We start from the raw sequence: 20,486 nt of genomic DNA on the forward strand, positions 1-20,486 counted from the left end.
TTTTTAAGTGGCTTGTGAACGTAAGCCAAAATGAGAAAGTCTTTTAGGATTGTTAGAGAGATAGGATTTAAGATTAGTGAAATAAACCTGTTTGGTGAAATTGAGGGTAGTGTTATAAGTTCTAAGCATAAATTTGAAAGTCTGCACAATTTTTTCCACAGACTTCCGGCACACCTGGAGCACTGCCGAAGGAAACAGGTTTGGGGCGTGTGCCAAGGTGGCCACTCTGTTGAAATGTTCAGAGTGAGGGAGGTGCCACTTCATCAAGAGCACTTTTGAGGTAATGATTATAATGGTAAGTAGCATGGTTAGGACAAGTGACAGAGGAGATGGGGGCAGTGATGACCACATTGTTTCTGTGAGATGGTGAGTATCAATGGCGAGGGGGTTCCGGTAAGTGTGATATGTGGGGGGTTTCTGTAAAGGAGAGGAACTTTTAACAGTAAAAGAGAGAAAGTTATAGACTGAAAGCAGAAAGGCAGAATTCATGAAGTCAGAGATTAAAGAGGGTTGAACAAAGACCAGGTCTAGGATGTTTCCCTCCTGGTGACTAGAAGAGACCTAAAGAGGAAGTTAGTGAGGTGATGTTGGGGATGTTAATAGGAACGTTAAATGATGACGTGTTGGGATATAACATGATAGAAAATTAGGAAGCCAAGAAGAAAGTGGCCGAGGAACTGGAAGGGTGAGTCAAGGATGATATATTACAGCCACATGAAGGGAGAATGGCCAGAAGATCCTGAGTGTGTGGACCTCAAACGAAGGAAGATGAGAGAGGGAGGACTGACCTGGAAGGTGCACTGTGAGTAGAGGAGTATTCCTACCCCTCCTCCCTGACTATTGTCAGATCTGAATGAGTGAGAGAATTGCAAGCCACTGAAACACAGAGCAGCAGGTGTAGCAGTGTCATCCTGCTGGATCAGTGGTAGCCAGCAGGTCAAACAACTTAGAAACAGATCAATGGATTCCAGTTTATTGCACACAGAGGCCGCTCCAAAAGGCAAATTTGAAAGGAGGTGAAGGAGAAGGAACGACAGATTGAAGAAGGGATGCACTAAATATTCATGAGGTTTGCAGGGTTATCCATGAGTAGTGGAATGTTTGTAACTGATGAGGATGGAGGACACTAAGGGTATAGATGGACGGTAGGGGAGCAGATATTGGTGCAATAATATAAAAATTTTCTAAGTTCGCAAAATAGATTAATAATGGACAGGATTTGTTGGTTTTTCTTTGCAAATGTACCCTTCCCTTGCCCTTATAATAACACTCATGCTGATCACGCTCAGGCTTAGAACATACACAGTCTATGGCTTACACGCCCATCTTAAAGGAAAGGGGTGAGGCCAGACTCAGATCGTAAAAAAATTACCTACAACAAAGGATAACAAACAAAATTTTAGCAAGAAAGATCACTAAATTCTAGAAGATAAGAAAAGTGTCATAAATGTTATTAAGACAGATCCATTCTACTCAGTTAGATCTTATTATCATTGGTGTTCACCCAAGGCTGAGTCGTCAGAGATTTCCACAATTCTCTAAAGCAAGATGGTGATATCCCTGCATTGTGAGGAAACATTCCTGCAACATCACATCCTGTGCCTGATTATTCTGGATGTCATTGTCTGACTGCCCAGTGTTTAACCTCATCTCCTGCTCCTGTACCCACCCTGCACATGTCTGACCACGACTACACTCACAGCTCTGCTATACACACATTATACACACACACACAGCTCTGCTATACACACATTATACACACACAGCTCCGCTATACACACATTATACACACACAGCTCCGCTATACACACATTATACACACACAGCTCCGCTATACACACATTATATACACACAGCCTCGCTATACACACATTATATACACACAGCTCCGCTATACACACATTATACACACAGACAGCTCTGCTATACACACATTATACACACACAGCTCCGCTATACACACATTATACACACACAGCTCCGCTATACACACATTATACACACACAGCTCCGCTATACACACATTATACACACATTATACACACACACAGCTCCGCTATACACACATTATACAGACACACAGCTCCGCTATACACACATTATACACACACACAGCTCCGCTATATACACATTATACACACACACAGCTCCGCTATACACACATTATACACACACACAGCTCCGCTATACACACATTATACACACACAGCTCCGCTATACACAAATTATACACACACAGCTCCGCTATACACACATTATACACACACAGCTCCGCTATACACACATTATACACACACACAGCTCCGCTATACACACATTATACACACATTATACACACAAAGCTCCGCTATACACACATTATACACACACACAGCTCCGCTATACACACATTTACACACACAGCTCCGCTATACACACATTATACACACACAGCACTGCTATACACACATTATACACACACACAGCTCCGCTATACACACATTATACACACACACAGCTCCGCTATACACACATCATACAGACACAGCTCCGCTATACACACATTATACACACACAGCTCCGCTATACACACACATAAGTCTCTTAGAGCAGAATTGTTCTAGTTGCCACTGCAACCAATCAGATCTCAGCTTTCATTTTCCCACAGCTGTTTTTAAATTTAAAGCTGAGCTCTGATTGGTTACAGTTTTACCTCAGAAACTTGATGATTCCTCTCTCCGTGTAGTTTCTGAGGTAATACAGATCCCTGAGGGCGCGTTCACACGTTCACAGGGGGCGGAGTTTGTGGCAGTCGCATATGCGTTTCCAGAGAAACGCATGCGATCGGGTTATTAATCGCATGCGTTTCCCGGGAAACGCATATGCGATCGGCCCTAGCCCTGCCCACTGTGTGCTAGCGTCGCGTTATGAACGCGACAATAGCGGAACGTGTGAACACGCCCTGAGGGGGCGATTACACGTTTGCTTTTCTCTGATGCAGTTGCTGATGTCCTGGAGTGGAGGGAAATGGAGGAGGAGAAGCTTCTGCTTTTGGTTATAAAAACTACAACAGAAGGAAACGTGTGACCGCCCTCTCAGAGAATCCTGTCAGCCCTGGTCATGTGACCCCATGACTCCTCCCACACATGAGGCTGGTCACATGACTATGACATCATCACAGGTCCTGAGTATAGAGGCGGCTCTGCAGGAGGAGGTGAGGGGGCACCAGGGTTACAAGTTTTTGGGGGCATTTTTTAACACCTTAGAGACCGGTTTGGGCTTTCAGGACAAAGCATTTTCTTATTTGGGTTTTTATGCTCCACGGGACAGAACTTATTTATTATCAGTTTTTTTCCATTTTACAGTCTATGAGGATGAGATGAGACACAAGAGCTTACAGTCTATGAGGATGAGGTGGGGGGGGGGGGACACAAGAGCTTACAGTCTATGAGGATGAGGGGTGACACAAGAGTTTACAGTCTATGAGGATGAGGGGGTGACACAAGAGCTTACAGTCCATGAGGATGAGGGGGTGACACAGGAGCTTACAGTCTATGAGGATGAGGGGGTGACACAAGAGCTTACAGTCTATGAGGATGAGGGAGTGACACAAGAGCTTACAGTCTATGAGGATGAGGGGGTGACACAAGAGCTTACAGTCTATGAGGATGAGGGGGTGACACGGGAGCTTACAGTCTATGAGGATGAGGGGGTGACACAAGAGCTTACAGTCTATGAGAATGAGGGGGTGACACAAGAGCTTACAGTCTATGAGGATGAGGGGGGACACAAGAGCTTACAGTCTATGAGGATGAGGGAGGACACAAGAGCTTACAGTCTATGAGGATGAGGGGGGCACAAGAGCTTACAGTCTATGTGGATGAGGGGGTGACACAAGAGCTTACAGTCTATGAGGATGAGGTGGGGGGGGGGGGCACAAGAGCTTACAGTCTATGAGGATGAGGGAGGACACAAGAGCTTACAGTCTATGAGGATGAGGGGTGACACAAGAGCTTACAGTCTATGAGGATGAGGGGGTGACACAAGAGCTTACAGTCTATGAGGATGAGGGGGTGACACAAGAACTTACAGTCTATGAGGATGAGGGGGGTGACACAGGAGCTTACAGTCTATGAGGATGAGGGGGTGACACAAGAGCTTACAGTCTATGAGGATGAGGGGGTGACACAAGAGCTTACAGTCCATGAGGATGAGGGGGTGACACAAGAGCTTACAGTCTATGAGGATGAGGGGGTGACAAAAGAGCTTACAGTCTATGAGGATGAGGGGGGACACAAGAGCTTACATTCTATGAGGATGAGGGGGGACACAAGAGCTTACAGTCTACGAGGATGAGGGGGTGACACAAGAGCTTACAGTCTATGAGGATGAGGGAGTGACACAAGAGCTTACAGTCTATGAGGATGAGGGGGTGACTCAAGCTTACAGTCTGTGAGGATGAGGGGGGTGACTCAAGCTTACAGTCTATGAGGATGAGGGGGTGACTCAAGCTTACAGTCTGTGAGGATGAGGGGGTGACAAAAGAATTTTTATTTATTACATTCGTTTATTCTGTTCCCTTATAAATAAGGGACAGAAGAAATTAGTTAAATAAATAAAAATTCTGCTGCTTGACTTAGGCCCCTTCCACACTTCCGTTGCAGATCACGTCAGAGTTTGATCAGGATGCGATCAGGGTTTGGTCAGTGAAAAACGCACATTTTGCATCAGAGTGCAATCAGTTTTCAGTCAGAGTTTGTTCAGTGTCTCAGTTTTTCACACGCGTTTTCAATGCATTTTTCACGTGCAGATAATGCGCGTGAAATGGGCTCAGGATGAGCTCTATCTTTTCTATGGCAATTGATGCGTGAAAAACGCATTGCACTTGCATGTGTCTCAGAGTGCGATGCGTTTTTGATGCGTCTCCATAGACATGTATAGTGCGTTTTTCACGCACGTGACTTGCAAAAGTAGAGCATGTCGAGATTTAAACACGCGTTAAAAAAACACGTGTGTGCGTGAAAAAAATGCAAGTCTGAAAAGACCCATTGATTGCAATGGGTCAGAGTGCAATGCAAGTTTTGCGTGTCAAAAGCATGCGCAGAAAACGCCCGTGAAAAACGCAAGTGTGAAAGGGGCCTTAGTTATCAGTACAAAAAGGAGGGCGGATGGGAATCAAACACCCAACCGAGTAACACCATAAGATAGAAAAAAACAGAGTACAATCGGTGTTTCAAATATCTTAAAACATATTTTTTAAAAATTGTATGTGAGCTCCAAGGTAAAGCGGAACAACTTATGCTGGGCAGAAACCTAAATGGGCCCTATAATAATGACAGGGACCTGGATCACCCTAAAGTCCTGACCTCAGTGCCACAGCCCTAACCGACTGCCACCCAACCGCAACCTATCCCTTACTCGGGCAGACTGTCCCGAGGCTATGAGACCAAAGAGACAGAGATGGCGATTTGCCCATATAGGGATCAGAAATATGTAAGATCAAAAGAAACAAGAAATGTAGTACATAAGATGAAATTAAAATTAAAAACTATTGCCCATAGGGAATTCCCCTTTTGATGGCTGGGGGTTATGTGATTCCCATTGGAGTAGGGAATTGGTGGCCCTGGGTTTTCTATATATTGAGGTCTGAAGGATACCTTCAGGTGACTTGGAAATCATAACATCAAAAAAGGGAGGTTCAGGGGATGGATTTCATGACGAACCTAAGGAAAAGGTGGTTATTGTTGAGGTCTGAGACCATTTCTTGAAAAGCCTCCACAATCCCTTCCCATATTATGAAGATATCATCGATATAGCGAGCCCAAAGGTTTACCATATGGATCCCATGAGGTCGGCCCTCCTCACCAGAAAAAACAGACATGTTCCCACCAGCCCAGGAATAGATTGGCATAGCTGGGAGTGCACGTGCTCCCCATTTCCGTGCTCCTGAGCTGGTGGAAAATTCAGTCGTTAAACATGAAATAATTATGTGTGAGGGAGTGTTAAAAAATTTACAATACAAATTCGTTATGGGCTCGGAATTGATTTCCTTTCCTCTCTAGGAAAAATTTAACTCCCCTCAATCAAAACTCATGTGGGATTGACAAATAGAGTGCCTCTACATCTATACTTGACAAGAAACTCCCCAATGGAACACATAGACCTCTCCCGCCTCTAAGAAGATCTGTGGTGTGACTTGTGTAAGATGGTAATGATGTGACGAAAGGTGCGAGAATCTTGTCGATGTAGATGCCGAGATGTACACAAAGGGACAAAACCCTTGATACTATCCGCCGACCCTTCAGTTTGTTGTCCAGTACAGTAACAAGAATGTTCTTCAGGACCAATATGTTTCCACATTTGTCAGATAGTTTTATAGTTGTGTCAAGAGTCTGTGTCCCACTGGACCACCACGGACGATGACACAAGCCGACTCCTGGGACTGGAGTATAAGTGGTACCCGGTTTTCACCAGAGCCCGCGGCAAAGCAGGTTGGACTTGTTGCTGCATAGTACCACCGGGTCTTTCCACAGGTGCAACTTTGTCCGTGGTGGAAGCTAAGGCAAGGTACAGAGTTGGAAGTCAAGTTCGTGGTCGGGGACAAGCAGGAGCTCAAGACAGGCGGCAGCGGTGCAGGGTCAGAGGCAGAGCAGAAGGTAAGGGCATGCGCGCACCCTAGGAGACAGGAACTTGTGTGCACGGCCTGCGGAAGGGAGTCAGGAACCAAGAGAAGGAGCTAAGGAGAAGTAAGATAGAGCAGCGGGGCGCTGGGGCAGACAGAGGATCACAGGTGAGCCGTGACCCGAGATGCGGGTTGCGGGAGCACCCGTGACAGTCTGTTTCCATTGACTTAAGGGCTAAGATCTCATCTGAGGTACAGTTAGGATGACCGGTCCTAATATCCAGTTTCTCGTGGTCTGCTAATACTAATTTCGCAAAGACATCAATGCTGGTCACGTCTCCAACAGGGGGAGATTTGATGCTCTTATTTTTTAGATCTGTAAAGGGACCAAGCCCTCTATCTGTAGTATCATCTTGTACGAGATTGTGTAGTAGACGAACATCGGATAGCAGTTCCAATGGGATATTTAGCTCACAACTTTCTTTTCTATCTTTGATGGCGAAGTGCTTACACCAACGTAACTGAATGTCTTTGTAACAACCATTTCTTGCATGAAACGAAAAATTGCCTTTTCTCATTACTGAGATTTCGGTTTCAGTCAACTTGTGTGTAGTTAAATGAACAACCCCAAGACAACGGGCCTGCTGCCTCGGTGCTATAGTGATCCCACAGACGGAGATGGAGAGGTCAGGGTTGGGTCGGTTAGTAGATGGTGGAAAGACAAGAAGTTCAGTCTTAGAAAGATTAAGTTTCAAGAAGAGAGAGGACATGATGTTAGAGACAGCAGAGAGACAGTCACTAGTGTTCTGGATAACTACATGATAAATCCATCACAATAACCCTGTATAGACGTGTGGAAGGTCTAATCCTCAGAACAGGACAAGCTTTTCACTTTACCTGGAGAAATAACAGAGGAAACATACAAAATACATAAATACATGTACAGACCAGGAGTGGACACCGCCCGGCACATGCTTCTCCTGGCTTCATTTTGGGAGGGGTTGATTTTGAGACTGGAGGTTAAACACCTTTTTTAATAAATTCCCCCCAAGGTCTTTACTATCTCAAGTAATTGTATTTCTATTTTTACAGAAAATGTTATAGAATATTACAGTGGATCATTTCCTTCAGGTTTCTAAAAGGACCGAGGATGGATATAAACATGGACAAGATGGAGAGAATGTTCCAGCTCACCCTAGAGATTCTCTTCTATATTACTGGAGAGGTGAGAGATTGTGATGAGGTCACATTACATCATTATCTATGGGAATAACAGATGATAGGACTGGAGAGGTGAGAGATTCTGGAAATGTATGGAGGGAGATTTATCAATGTGTCTCTCCATAACCAGGATTACACAGTAGTGAAGAAGACCTCTAGTGGGCGCTGTCAGGCCCCTGTGTATGAAGGACGGAGGAGAACCCTGAGCCCAATCCCGGCTCCTCCACCTCACCCCCTGATACATGATGACATCAATGAGCAGAAGATCCTAGACGTCACCCACAAGATGATGGAGCTGCTGACTGGAGAGGTGACACTGCTGGGAATGCTGGGACATTATACAGTAACGCTATGAAGGGATCTGGGTGATGACGGGATCATTGTGTGTGTCAGGTTCCTATAAGGTGTCAGGATGTGGCTGTCTATTTCTCCATGGAGGAGTGGGAGTATTTAGAAGGACACAAAGATGTGTACAAGGACGTCATGATGGAGGACCACCAGCCCCTCACATCAGCAGGTAATAGACAGGACTAAATCCACACGTCCTTTCATTATCTGTATGGAAAGAAGGAATTCAGTCTCTGTGTTTCCTGCAGGAATACTGATCCCCGGGGCCTCGGAGGAAGAGACAGAGTTGCCAGGTCAGTATTTATATAAATGAGACCTCCTAAAAATTAAAAGACAAACATTAGTCAGGAGTTATGAATAAATTTACAGCAAACTTTACATTTTTATACCAAAATTGTAAACTTTGTTCATTTGTTGAACGTTGTCTCTTACACCAATTTAGCTAAAACTGGAGAAATCCAGGGCAGGGCTGAGCTCCTGGGGACAGGTTCTGTTTGTTACAACATTAGTCAAGAAAAGACGGCCGGAAGCTGAATGCAGCGCTGCTACGGCGGCCATGTTTGTTTACATGGCGCCCGGACCGGAGCGACAGCAGCGCTGGATACCGGAGGGCACCAGAAGGTAAGTACATCTTTATTGTTTTAGGCAGCCCGCTCCCGGCCACATATAGATTTTTTTCGAAACTCGGACAACCCCTTTAAACACTATGGACCTTTGTCCCACACAAATTTTAATAAGCACTGATCCTGTCAAGAAGGATTGGAAGGTTTTTCAGTTATCTAGGAAAGAACAATAAATATCATTTAAGGTTATTTAATGCAAAAATGATATATTATTGTATATTTTTTGCAGATGACTGCAAAAGGAGCTCGGAGGGACGTCTGATATCTTCAGCTTTTAAAGCAGCAGATTGTGAAGTCACACAATATCCATCCTCAGATATTTACAGCAAACCTAAATCATCTCCTCCTGCATTACATGCTTCATGCTCTGATTCTTCACGGACTGAAAAGCAAAATAGAATTCTAAAAAGAAATACTAAACAAAAAAGAATTCAGAAAGAGAAAAGGCCTTTTTCATGTTCAGAATGTGGAAAATGTTTTATCCAAAAACATTCTCTTGTTAGACATCAGATAAGTCACACTGGGGAGAAGCCATTTTCATGTTCAGAATGTGGAAAATGTTTTATCCAAAAACATTCTCTTGTTAGACATCAGATAAGTCACACTGGGGAGAAGCCATTTTCATGTTCAGAATGTGGGAAATGTTTCATCCAAAAACAAGCTTTTGTTAGACATCAGAGAACCCACACTGGGGAGAAGCCATTTTCATGTTCAGAATGTGGGAAATGTTTTATCGCAAAACAATCTCTTGTTAGACATCAGAAAAGTCACACTGGAGTGAAGCTGTTTTTATGTTCTCAATGTGGTAAAGGTTTTGCTCGAAAAAGTCATTTAGTAGCACATCAGAGAAGTCACACAGGGGAGAAGCCCTTTTCATGTTCAGAATGTGGAAAGAGTTTTACTCAAAAATTTAATTTTGTTAGACATCAGAGAACTCACACAGGGGAGAAGCCATTTCCATGTTCAGAATGTGGGAAATGCTTTAATCGGAATTCAGAACTTGTTATACATCAGAGAATTCACACTGGGGAAAAGCCATTTCCATGTTCAGAATGTGGGAAATGCTTTAACACAAATTCAGAACTTGTTAAACATCAGAGAAATCACACAGGGGAGAAGCCATTTTTATGCTTAGAGTGTGGGAAATGCTTTAATCGTAATTCAGAACTTGTTACACATCAGAGAATTCACACAGGGGAGAAGCCATTTCCATGTTCAGAATGTGGGAAATGCTTTAAGACTAATTCAGAACTTGTTAGACATCAGAGAAATCACACAGGGGAGAAGCCATTTTTATGTTTAGAGTGTGGGAAATGCTTTTATCTGAATTCAGAACTTGTTATACATCTGAGAATTCACACAGGGGAGAAGCCATTTTCATGTTCAGAATGTGGGAAATGCTTTAAGATGAATTCAGAACTTGTTAGACATAAGAGAAGTCACACAGGGGACAAGCCATTTTTATGTTTAGAATGTGGGAAATGCTTTAATCGGAATGCAGAACTTGTTATACATCAGAGAATTCACACAGGGGAGAAGCCATTTTCATGTTCAGAATGTGGGAAATGCTTTAATCAGCAATCAATACTTCTTAGACATAAGAGAAATCACACAGGAGAGAAGCCATACAAATGTTTAGAATGTGGGAGATGTTTTACTCAGCAAACAACTCTTTTAAAACATCAGAGAATTCACACGGGGGAGAAGCCATTTCCATGTTCAGAATGTGAGAAATGCTTTAAGACGAATTCAGATCTTGTTAGACATCAGAGAAATCACACAGGGGAGAAGCCATTTCCATGTTTAGAATGTGAGAAATGCTTTAAGACGAATTCAGAACTTGTTATACATCAGAGGAATCACACAGGGGAGAAGCCATTTCCATGTTCAGAATGTGGGAAAACCTTTAAGACGAATTCAGAACTTGTTATACATCAAAGAACTCACACAGGGGAGAAGCCATTTTCATGTTCAGAATGTGGGAAATGCTTTAATCAGCAATCAGCACTTCTTCTACATGAGAGAATTCATACAGGGGAGAAGCCATACAAATGTTTAGAATGTGGGAAATGTTTTACTCAGAAAATATCTCTTTTGATACATCAGAAAATTCACACAAAGGAGAAGCCACCTCCACACCAATAATGTGATAAATGTTTTTTGTTCTCAAAGGGAACCTATCATCAGAAATTGACCTAATAAGCCATTACCAGTATGTTGTGAAGGTGATTATCACATTCCAGATCAGGTTTCTTTGATGGTCTTTGAGTTGTAACTTGGTTTTGTAAAGTCATGGAGGTGCAGAGATCAAATTGAAGTCAAGCTCTCCTCAATTCAGAATGAAGGAGATCTGGTTAGTGATGTGTCTGGATGTAGGACTATCAATTGCAGTGGAGAGGGCATTCTGAAGAAGGCATTGACTTCAGTGTTAAACTCTCTGTCTCCTTGACTTTATACAATGCCACTGTGCTGGGCCATGAAATAGACACGATCTAGAAAGTGTTCGGCTGCTTCATGACTTACAGGTAGTGGTTTATTAGGTCAATTTCTGCTGACCGGTTCCCTTTAACTTTATCCCTGCCAAGGGTCACAAGTCCTTAATACAGCTGTCAAAGACCTATCTAATACATTGTGGATACTAAGAGCCCTGACTCTCGGTTGGGGTCACCTAGAAGTTCTGGTGTCCCATGAAAGAGGAAAATGGATTGTGTTTCTAGACAGAGGCGGCTCAAGGTTTCAGTAGGCCCCTGGGCGACAGAGCCTCAGTGGACCCCTGTGCAGTGAATTCATGTGGAAGCATTAAAAATACAGAAACTAAAACAGTTCCCTAAAATTTTCCCTAGTTTATCACCCCGACATTGTTACATTATATGAGACCCCACATGTTTCTATTATATACTGTCCCCTTATAAGTTATATTATAATAGTATTTTCATTATGTACAGCCCCACATGGTTACATTACATACTGAGATTCGGCCTTGTGGGCCCCCAAGAGCTCTGGGCCCAGGCATGTCTAGTGCCTGAGACATCTAGATGCAATTGAAGTTGCAGTTTTGTTGTGATCTTCATGAACAGAACCACTTTACCAGTACCTGTCCAGAAAGTAGACTGTAACTTGTAAGACACACACATTCCTGAATAAAGTTTTTATTTTAAATTGTCCCTTCATTATTAATGACGTTCTCACTCAAGTTCTTATTAATTGTAGGAGGTTTCGTAATTGCGCTGCCCAAACGATGGCACATGGTGCGGTGAAGCTGCTTGTTACTGCCCCCTCCTTGCTATCTGCTTCCCCTCCCCCGGGCCCAGCATGTGGCGCTAGTGATGCACACCGGAGCTGATGGATTGCCGGCTTTTTGATGTTTCCCCGGGCTTCTTCGTATTCCAGTGGCTGAGAGGTGCCCCATGGTGATTCATGAATCCAGTACGCCCTACACTGTCTCGACAGAGAGCACCACCATTTTTTTGGTGCACTGTTTATGTCGGACTTTGCATGTTAACCGTGGCGCACGGTCTCGCTGAGCACCAAAACTCGTAAATAATAGGTCAGCTGCGACACAGAAGAGTCGCTTATAAGACATGTGTTACACATACTTCCTTACTACACATATAAGCAGGGGAACCAGGGGCCTCCACTCCGGTCCCCTGACTTGTAGGGAAATGTTTGTGACGCCAGTCGGGATAATGGTTGCTGACTTCAGCCCTGGGAGATAGGTGTTGCGGGTCAGCGTGATGTTATGAACCCTTCCCGACTAGGGCTGGCTTGCAGGGGTTGGATGGAGGAGAAGGTGTAAGTCACTTGCCTTGCGGTGATAGAGACGCCGAAGAAACAACTCATACACTTGCATTTGAACTTGAACTGTAGAGATGCCTGTCAGCTTTGTTAATGATATATTACTCTATGGCAGCCATATTGGAGTAAGTAGCTGGGGGTCATGCCGGGGGTCAAGCACTGTCCAGCTAAGGTCATGATTCAAACTTCATTTTTTTGTAACCGGTTTGCTCGCCTGCCAGCATGTCCCTAGACATTTAATGAGAAGCCAGTCTGTCCTTCACCATTGATATATATTTCTGCTCTAGCACCAGCTCATGTCCTTCTTCTCAGGGAAGTTGGTATAAACACGTCTGTTCATTATGGCCAATAGCATTACAATATTCTTATCTCCTTTTTCACGCCCCCCAATGCTACTTTTTCTGTTTTGATATGCGACTGTGGTTTGGAAATAAACAGTGTGAGTTGAGTGCAGCTAAAGACCTTGTCTGCTTCTTGGCTTTGTCTCCTCCTGGTACCGGGAGCCATGAAAGAATTAATTTGAAAGTCAGCTGTACAACTGAAGTAAGGGCGGTTAAGCCCTAGATAAAAATCTCTAACACCTTGGTGAGCTATCCTCCTCAAAATGATTCTTGCTTGTTCCTCAGCTGCACTGAACTCTGCTTATCACAGTCACAACTTCTGCTTGCTGTGCTGTTTAGCTCCTTTGAGATATGCTTCAACAGCTGCTGTTCCCTCCGACTGCTCCCGTGGACTGACTTCACTCCCTCCTCGCTCACACTCACTTCTGACTCTCTCTCACTCTTAACTCCTCCCCTCTTCTTCCCACAATTCTTTACTACTCTCTCACCTTGGTAGGCCGACCTCTTTCTGTATTAAAAATAAAACAATTAAAGGTATAGACACAATACATTGCCATAGCTGTAGGACCCGACATTTTACACAAAGTGGAGGCTGCTACACAGGCAACATGGCTGCCTGTCTCTATGTGATGGGTGACACGGCCGCCTGCCTCTGGGTGATGGGTAGCACGGCCGCCTGCCTCTGGGTGATGGGTAGCACGGCCGCCTGCCTCTGGGTGATGGGTAGCACGGCCGCCTGCCTCTGGGTGATGGGTAGCACGGCCGCCTGCCTCTGGGTGATGGGTAGCACGGCCGCCTGCCTCTGGGTGATGGGTAGCACGGCCGCCTGCCTCTGGGTGATGGGTAGCACGGCCGCCTGCCTCTGGGTGATGGGTAGCACGGCCGCCTGCCTCTGGGTGATGGGTAGCACGGCCGCCTGCCTCTGGGTGATGGGTAGCACGGCCGCCTGCCTCTGGGTGATGGGTAGCACGGCCGCCTGCCTCTGGGTGATGGGTAGCACGGCCGCCTGCCTCTGGGTGATGGGTAGCACCGACGCCTGCCTCTGGGTGATGGGTAGCACGGCCGCCTGCCTCTGGGTGATGGGTAGCACGGCCGCCTGCCTCTGGGTGATGGGTAGCACCGACGCCTGCCTCTGGGTGATGGGTAGCACCGACGCCTGCCTCTGGGTGATGGGTAGCACGGCCGCCTGCCTCTGGGTGATGGGTAGCACGGCCGCCTGCCTCTGGGTGATGGGTAGCACGGCCGCCTGCCTCTGGGTGATGGGTAGCACGGCCGCCTGCCTCTGGGTGATGGGTAGCACGGCCGCCTGCCTCTGGGTGATGGGTAGCACCGACGCCTGCCTCTGGGTGATGGGTAGCACGGCCGCCTGCCTCTGGGTGATGGGTAGCACGGCCGCCTGCCTCTGGGTGATGGGTAGCACCGACGCCTGCCTCTGGGTGATGGGTAGCACCGACGCCTGCCTCTGGGTGATGGGTAGCACGGCCGCCTGCCTCTGGGTGATGGGTAGCACGGCCGCCTGCCTCTGGGTGATGGGTAGCACGGCCGCCTGCCTCTGGGTGATGCGTAGCATGGCTGCCTGTCTGTAGGAGATGTGTAACATGGCTGCCTATCTCTAGGTGATGTGTAATATTGCACATGTCTTTAGGTGATGCTTAATATAGCCACCTGTCACTAGGTGATGTGTAACATGGCTGCCTATCTCTAGTTGATGTTTAATATGGCTGCTTATCTCTAGGTGATGTGTAACATTACAGATGTCTGTAGGGAATGTGTAACATGGCCGGATGTACCTAGCAGATAACCAGACCTTGTCACCATGGAGAGAAGACAGGAGGAGGCCTGCATTTCTTGTCAGCCTGGAGCTTGGTACGGCAGAAACTTACAACAATGAAAGGCGAATATGCCCCCACATGGACTATAGGTCAAGTACAAACTCCTCAACAGCAGGAAACAGAAGTTTCAGAGTCAAGGGAATTATATGAGAACTCCGCCCACGGCAATAAAGCAGACCAGTCGTCTTGGCAGGCCGAGACAAAATGACGAAGGTAGCAGCCCAGAGTTTGGTTGACTCTCTCTACTTGTCAGCGGGACAAATGGGACATTTGCGAGAACAGATCGGTTACCACCCAGATGACAGTATTCCCAAAGGACAATGGAAGGTCAGTGAAAAAGTCCATGGCCACGTGAGTCCACGGGCGGCTGGGTATCAGTAACTGCATCAGGAGATCAGCAGGTTTGGGCCGTGATGGCTTGTTACGAGCACAGGACATGCAGGAACCCACAAAACCCACACATCTTTGGCTAGGTCTGGCCACCAATAGTACCGGGAAATAAAGGCTACAGAGCGCTGCTCCCCAGGGTATCCAGCCACACGAGAACAATGTCCCCAAGTCAAAACTCTCCTCCGAAGGGCAGGTCGGACATACATCTTACCTGGTGGGAGCTGCGGGAGGTCCACTTAAGCGGCAAGAACAAGCCATTCAGGAGGAACAATGTAACTAGGACCAGGATCCTCCCGAACAACATCCGAGGCACGAGAGAGCGTCGGCCTTACCATTCTTCTCTGCAGGACAGAAATGTATCAGAAAATCGAATCGGGAGAAGAAGAGAGACCAATGAGCATGACGAGGATTAAGAGGATTAAGACGCTGAGCAGTCTGGAGATTCAGGAGATTCTTGTGGTCAGTATAAATATGGACCGGATGACAAGCTCCTTCCAGAAGATAGCGCCACTCTTCCAAAGCTTTTATGGCCAGTAGTTCCCGATCACCAATGGAGTAATTCCTCTCATCAGCTGTGAAGGTCTTGGAGAAAAAAACGCAGGTGAAGGTACGACCTTTGGGCCCCTTCTGGGTGAGGACAGCCCCAGCTCCAACGGATGAAGCATCAACCTCCAACTGAAAAGGCTTCTCCGTGTCAGGTCTTGTGAGTACTGGTGCAGAGGCAAAGGCAGACTTCCGACTAGTGAAGGCTTCTTCAGCCGCCGGAGGCCAGTGTTTCGGATTGGCATTTTTCCTAGTCAGTGCCACGATGGAAGACACAAGAGAGGAGAAGTGGGGAATACATTGTCTATAATAGTTGGCGAAGCCCAGAAATCTCTGTATGGCACGAAGTCCCACTGGGCGAGGCCACTGAAGTACAGCAGTCAACTTGGAAGGATCCATCTGTAGTCCTTTGTCAGAAATGATGTATCCCAGAAATGGAAGACTACTCTGGTGAAATTGGCATTTCTCAAGTTTGTCATATAAACGATTGGCCCTTAGGTGCCTGAGAACTTGCCAGACGTGGGTCAGGTGAGACCGTAGGTCAGAAGAGAACACCAAAATATTGTCTAAGTAAACAATGACACAAGTGTAGATCAAGTCTCTGAAGATATCATTCACAAATTCTTGGAATACTGCTGGAGCATTGCAGAGTCCAAAAGACATTAGCAAATAAGAGATTGTATGCCCCTCTCAGATCCAGCTTGGTGAAAACCTTGACACCCTGTCGTCTATCAAAAGGTTCGGTGATGAGAGGCAAAGGGTAGCGGTTTTACACCATGACTTTATTGAGACCACGGTGATCTATGCACGGACGGAGGGAACCATCCTTCTTGGATACAAAGAAAAACCTAGCACCAGAGGGGGAAGAAGACTTGTGGATGAATCCCTTCTGCAAATTCTCCTTTATGTAGGCAGACATAGCCTCGGTTTTGTCCACAGATAACGGGTATACCTGTCCTTGTTGAGGAGATGTACCCGGCAGCAGGTGGCAGGATCTCCGCTTGCTACTCAGAGAAAACATCAGCAAAGTCTCGGTAGCACACTGGAAGACTCTTCAGTGGCTTGTCGACCACAGAAGTTAACATGACAGACACAGGGTGAGGAACCTCCAAGCAACGAGACTGGCAGTCAACAGACCCCAACAGAGAACCTCTCCCGTCCTCCAATTAAGGACTGGTGCATGGAACTGCAACCACGGAAAACCTAGCAGGAGGGACGAGGTAGAGTGTGGCAAAACCAGGAAGGACAAACTCTTCTTATGCAGAGCACCGACTTGCATGGTTATCAGCTCAGTGCTGTAACGTACCAGATCAGAGAGAACTTGTCCGCCAACCAAAGAAATAACCAGAGGCTTGTCGAGTAGGACCACTGGAATGTGATACCGGGAAACCAGTGCAGCATCCATGAAATTCCCCACAGAGCTGGAGTCCAAGGCAGAGACCTGGGTCTGGGTGCTGGTGCCAATGCTGAGAACCACCGGAAGCAACGGGCGTGGAGAAGCACTGCTTACACCTAGGAACTCTTCTCCCAAAAACCCTAGGTGCTAGCGTTTCCCGGACGCTGGGGATGGATAAGACAAGACCCAAGAAAATGCTCAGGACTAGCACAATATAGGCTTCTAGAGGTTTCTCCAACATCTCCAAATAGAGGTTTCTCCAACGTCTTCTGATACACTCCTGGGGAGATAGTCTGGCACTATCCACCTCCATAGACTCTTTCACAGATGGTACGACTGAAGGCTGGAGCAGTCTTTGGAAGGCAGGAGCCAGACGAGGAAGGCGTTGTGGACGGACTTCGGGTTGCTCGAGACATGACTCTTCGGCACGCTCCCTAAACCGCATGTCTTTCCGGGTGGCCAGAGTGATGAGACCACTCAGAGTAGACGGCAGATCACGACCGGCCAGAGCATCCTTAACATGCGAGGAAAGACCCTTTTTGAAAGCTGCCGACAGAACTGCATAATCTCGCACAGAGGAATTCCCCTGGCGTAAATTCAATAGCGCTGTCTGAGCGGAGGAGGCATGAGCCAGTTCTTCAAACACAGACCGAAACTCCCTCAGAAAGGCCGCGAGAGAAGCCATAAACGGGTCCTTTCTGTCCCAAAGGGGGGTAGCCCAAGCCAGGGCTTTCCCGGAGAGGAGACTGATTATAAAGGCCACCTTGGATCGCTCCGTGATTAATTGAGACGGTATAAGCTCTATGTGGAGGGAGCACTGAGTTATAAAGCTCCTGCACATCTTGGAATCGCCATCATACTTGCTGGGCATGGACAACCGTAGTCTAGGTTCAGCGGCAGGGGAACAAGCCGGAGCAGTAGAAGTCGGAGAGACAGCCTCAGGAACCTGTTGTTGTTGCTGGGTAGCTAGCAGTTGTTGCAGCATGGCGGTGACTTGCTCCAACTGATCATGCTGTGAGGCAATCTGCAGAGATTGGTGGATCATGATGGTGGCAAGATCGGGCTTGCTGGGAGACGGAACCTCGGCGGGATCCATGGCCGGATCTTACTGTCAGGACCAGGGGTTGTGGATCCTCTGGACCACTGCAGGCGATGACACAAGCCACTACCTGGGACCGGAGTCTAAGTGGTACCGGGTTTTCACCAGAACCCGGCGCAAAGCGGGTTGGACTAGCTGCGGCGTGGTACCACCAGGTCGTTCCACAGGCGTGACTTGTCTGCAGTGGCGGCCTAGGTTGAGGTGAATAAACAGCAGACAATCTCGTGGTCAGGTCCAGGCCATACACACATTATACACACACAGCCCCGCTATACACACATTATACACACACAGCTCCGCTATACACACATTATACACACACAGCTCCGCTATACACACATTATACACACACAGCTCCGCTATACACACATTATACACACACAGCTCCGCTATACACACATTATACACACACAGCCCTGCTATACATACATTATACACACACAGCCCTGCTATACATACATTATACACACACAGCCCTGCTATACATACATTATACACACACAGCTCTGCTATACACACATTATACACACACAGCTCTGCTATACACACATTATACACACACAGCTCTGCTATACACACATTATACACACACAGCTCTGCTATACACACATTATACACACACACAGCTCTGCTACACACATTATACACACACAGCTCCGCTATACACACATTATTACACACACACACAGCTCCGCTATACACACATTATACACACACAGCTCCACTATACACACATTATACACACACACAGCACCGCTATACACACATTATACACACACAGCCCCACTATACACACATTATACACACACAGCCCCACTATACACACATTATACACACACAGCTCCGCTATACACACATTATACACACACAGCTCTGCTGCAGACTCTCCTGAGGTAACGCTGAACTCTCTGAGCAGAGAATCCTGTCAGACCTGGCCATGTGACCCCATGACTCCTCCCACACACTGGGCTGGTCACATGACTATGACATCATCACAGGTCCTGTATGTGGAAGGAGCTGTGCAGGAGGAGGTGAGGGGTCGCTGGGGCACATCCATGTCTGAACAGCACTGTATTTGCTGCACTTTTGGCTCTGTGCAATCGTTCCTCAGATCCAGGACGGGTTAAGGCTCTCACATCTTCAGGCGCGACCTCTCTCCCCCGGGATGCTCCAGTATACGCCCCGTATACACCATCCTACTTTGTGGGTCACTTTCCTGCGCACTTCCATTCAGTTTTGTTGCTATTTTTTTGTTATTCAGTTTTTTCTATATTGGTTTTTGTTCTCAACTAGTCTCCTGTCTGTGTGATTCTGTACTTTATCTTGTGACCCTGACTTTTGACCTCCCCTTTGTGTTATTTGTCTTGTTACATGTCTACACCTTGGTGGACCCATATGGAGAGGCAGCTCGGGGGCTCAGAGTTAGTTCGTCTGGTACTGCCCTTGTCAGACAGGGAGTCTTTGTTGGGAAACTGACGAATAGTGATAACCACCAATAGATTTCATCACCCCTCTTTTATTTATCTGAGAATTTACTTCTTTGTGGTTTTCTGTTGCTACTTGGTGGCACCTCTTTCACAGTGTCGAAACATGGTGTTTTTAAACTTGATTAAATGTAGTTTATTGATTTTTGGCTTTATATATGTAACTATGAGTGAGGTTGTTCTGACTTAGTGCACTTTCTTATTATTTCTATACAGGTTTCTACATCACATAATTCCCTACTGATTGCTTCGCTGTAAAATTTAATTTTACTTACTGGACCCACAGCAATGGTCAAAGAAAGGGACAAGATGGCGGAGAGAATATTCCAGCTCACCCTAGAGATTCTCTTCTATATTACTGGAGAGGTGAGAGATTGTGATGAGGTCACATTACATCATTATCTATGGGAATAACAGATGATAGGACTGGAGAGGTGAGAGATTCTGGAAATGTATGGAGGGAGATTTATCAATGTGTCTCTCCATAACCAGGATTACACAGTAGTGAAGAAGACCTCTAGTGGGCGCTGTCACGCCCCTGTGTATGAAGGACGGGGGAGAACCCTGAGCCCAATCCCGGCTCCTCCACCTCACCCCCTGATACATGATGACATCAATGAGCAGAAGATCCTAGAAGTCACCCACAAGATGATGGAGCTGCTGACTGGAGAGGTGACACTGCTGGGAATGCTGGGACATTATACAGTAACGCTATGAAGGGATCTGGGTGATGACGGGATCATTGTGTGTGTCAGGTTCCTATAAGGTGTCAGGATGTGGCTGTCTATTTCTCCATGGAGGAGTGGGAGTATT

The 20,486-nt window shown here is 46.4% G+C and overlaps 1 protein-coding gene across 1 annotated transcript in view; it reads left to right on the forward strand.

The window, feature by feature from the left end:
• LOC140066006 (uncharacterized) overlaps positions 1 to 20,486 on the forward strand; it is a 57,380-nt gene that overhangs the window by 21,844 nt on the left and 15,050 nt on the right. Inside the window, exons 8-12 of the mRNA XM_072113571.1 lie at positions 162 to 243; positions 8,340 to 8,463; positions 9,023 to 10,935; positions 12,184 to 12,203; positions 13,489 to 14,485. Coding sequence (XP_071969672.1) covers positions 162 to 243; positions 8,340 to 8,463; positions 9,023 to 10,935; positions 12,184 to 12,203; positions 13,489 to 14,485 — 3,136 coding nt within the window. The remainder of the gene's footprint in view (positions 1 to 161; positions 244 to 8,339; positions 8,464 to 9,022; positions 10,936 to 12,183; positions 12,204 to 13,488; positions 14,486 to 20,486) is intronic.

Source organism: Engystomops pustulosus, chromosome 6 (genome assembly GCF_040894005.1).
Source record: "Engystomops pustulosus chromosome 6, aEngPut4.maternal, whole genome shotgun sequence".
Lineage (NCBI taxonomy): Eukaryota > Metazoa > Chordata > Amphibia > Anura > Leptodactylidae > Engystomops > Engystomops pustulosus.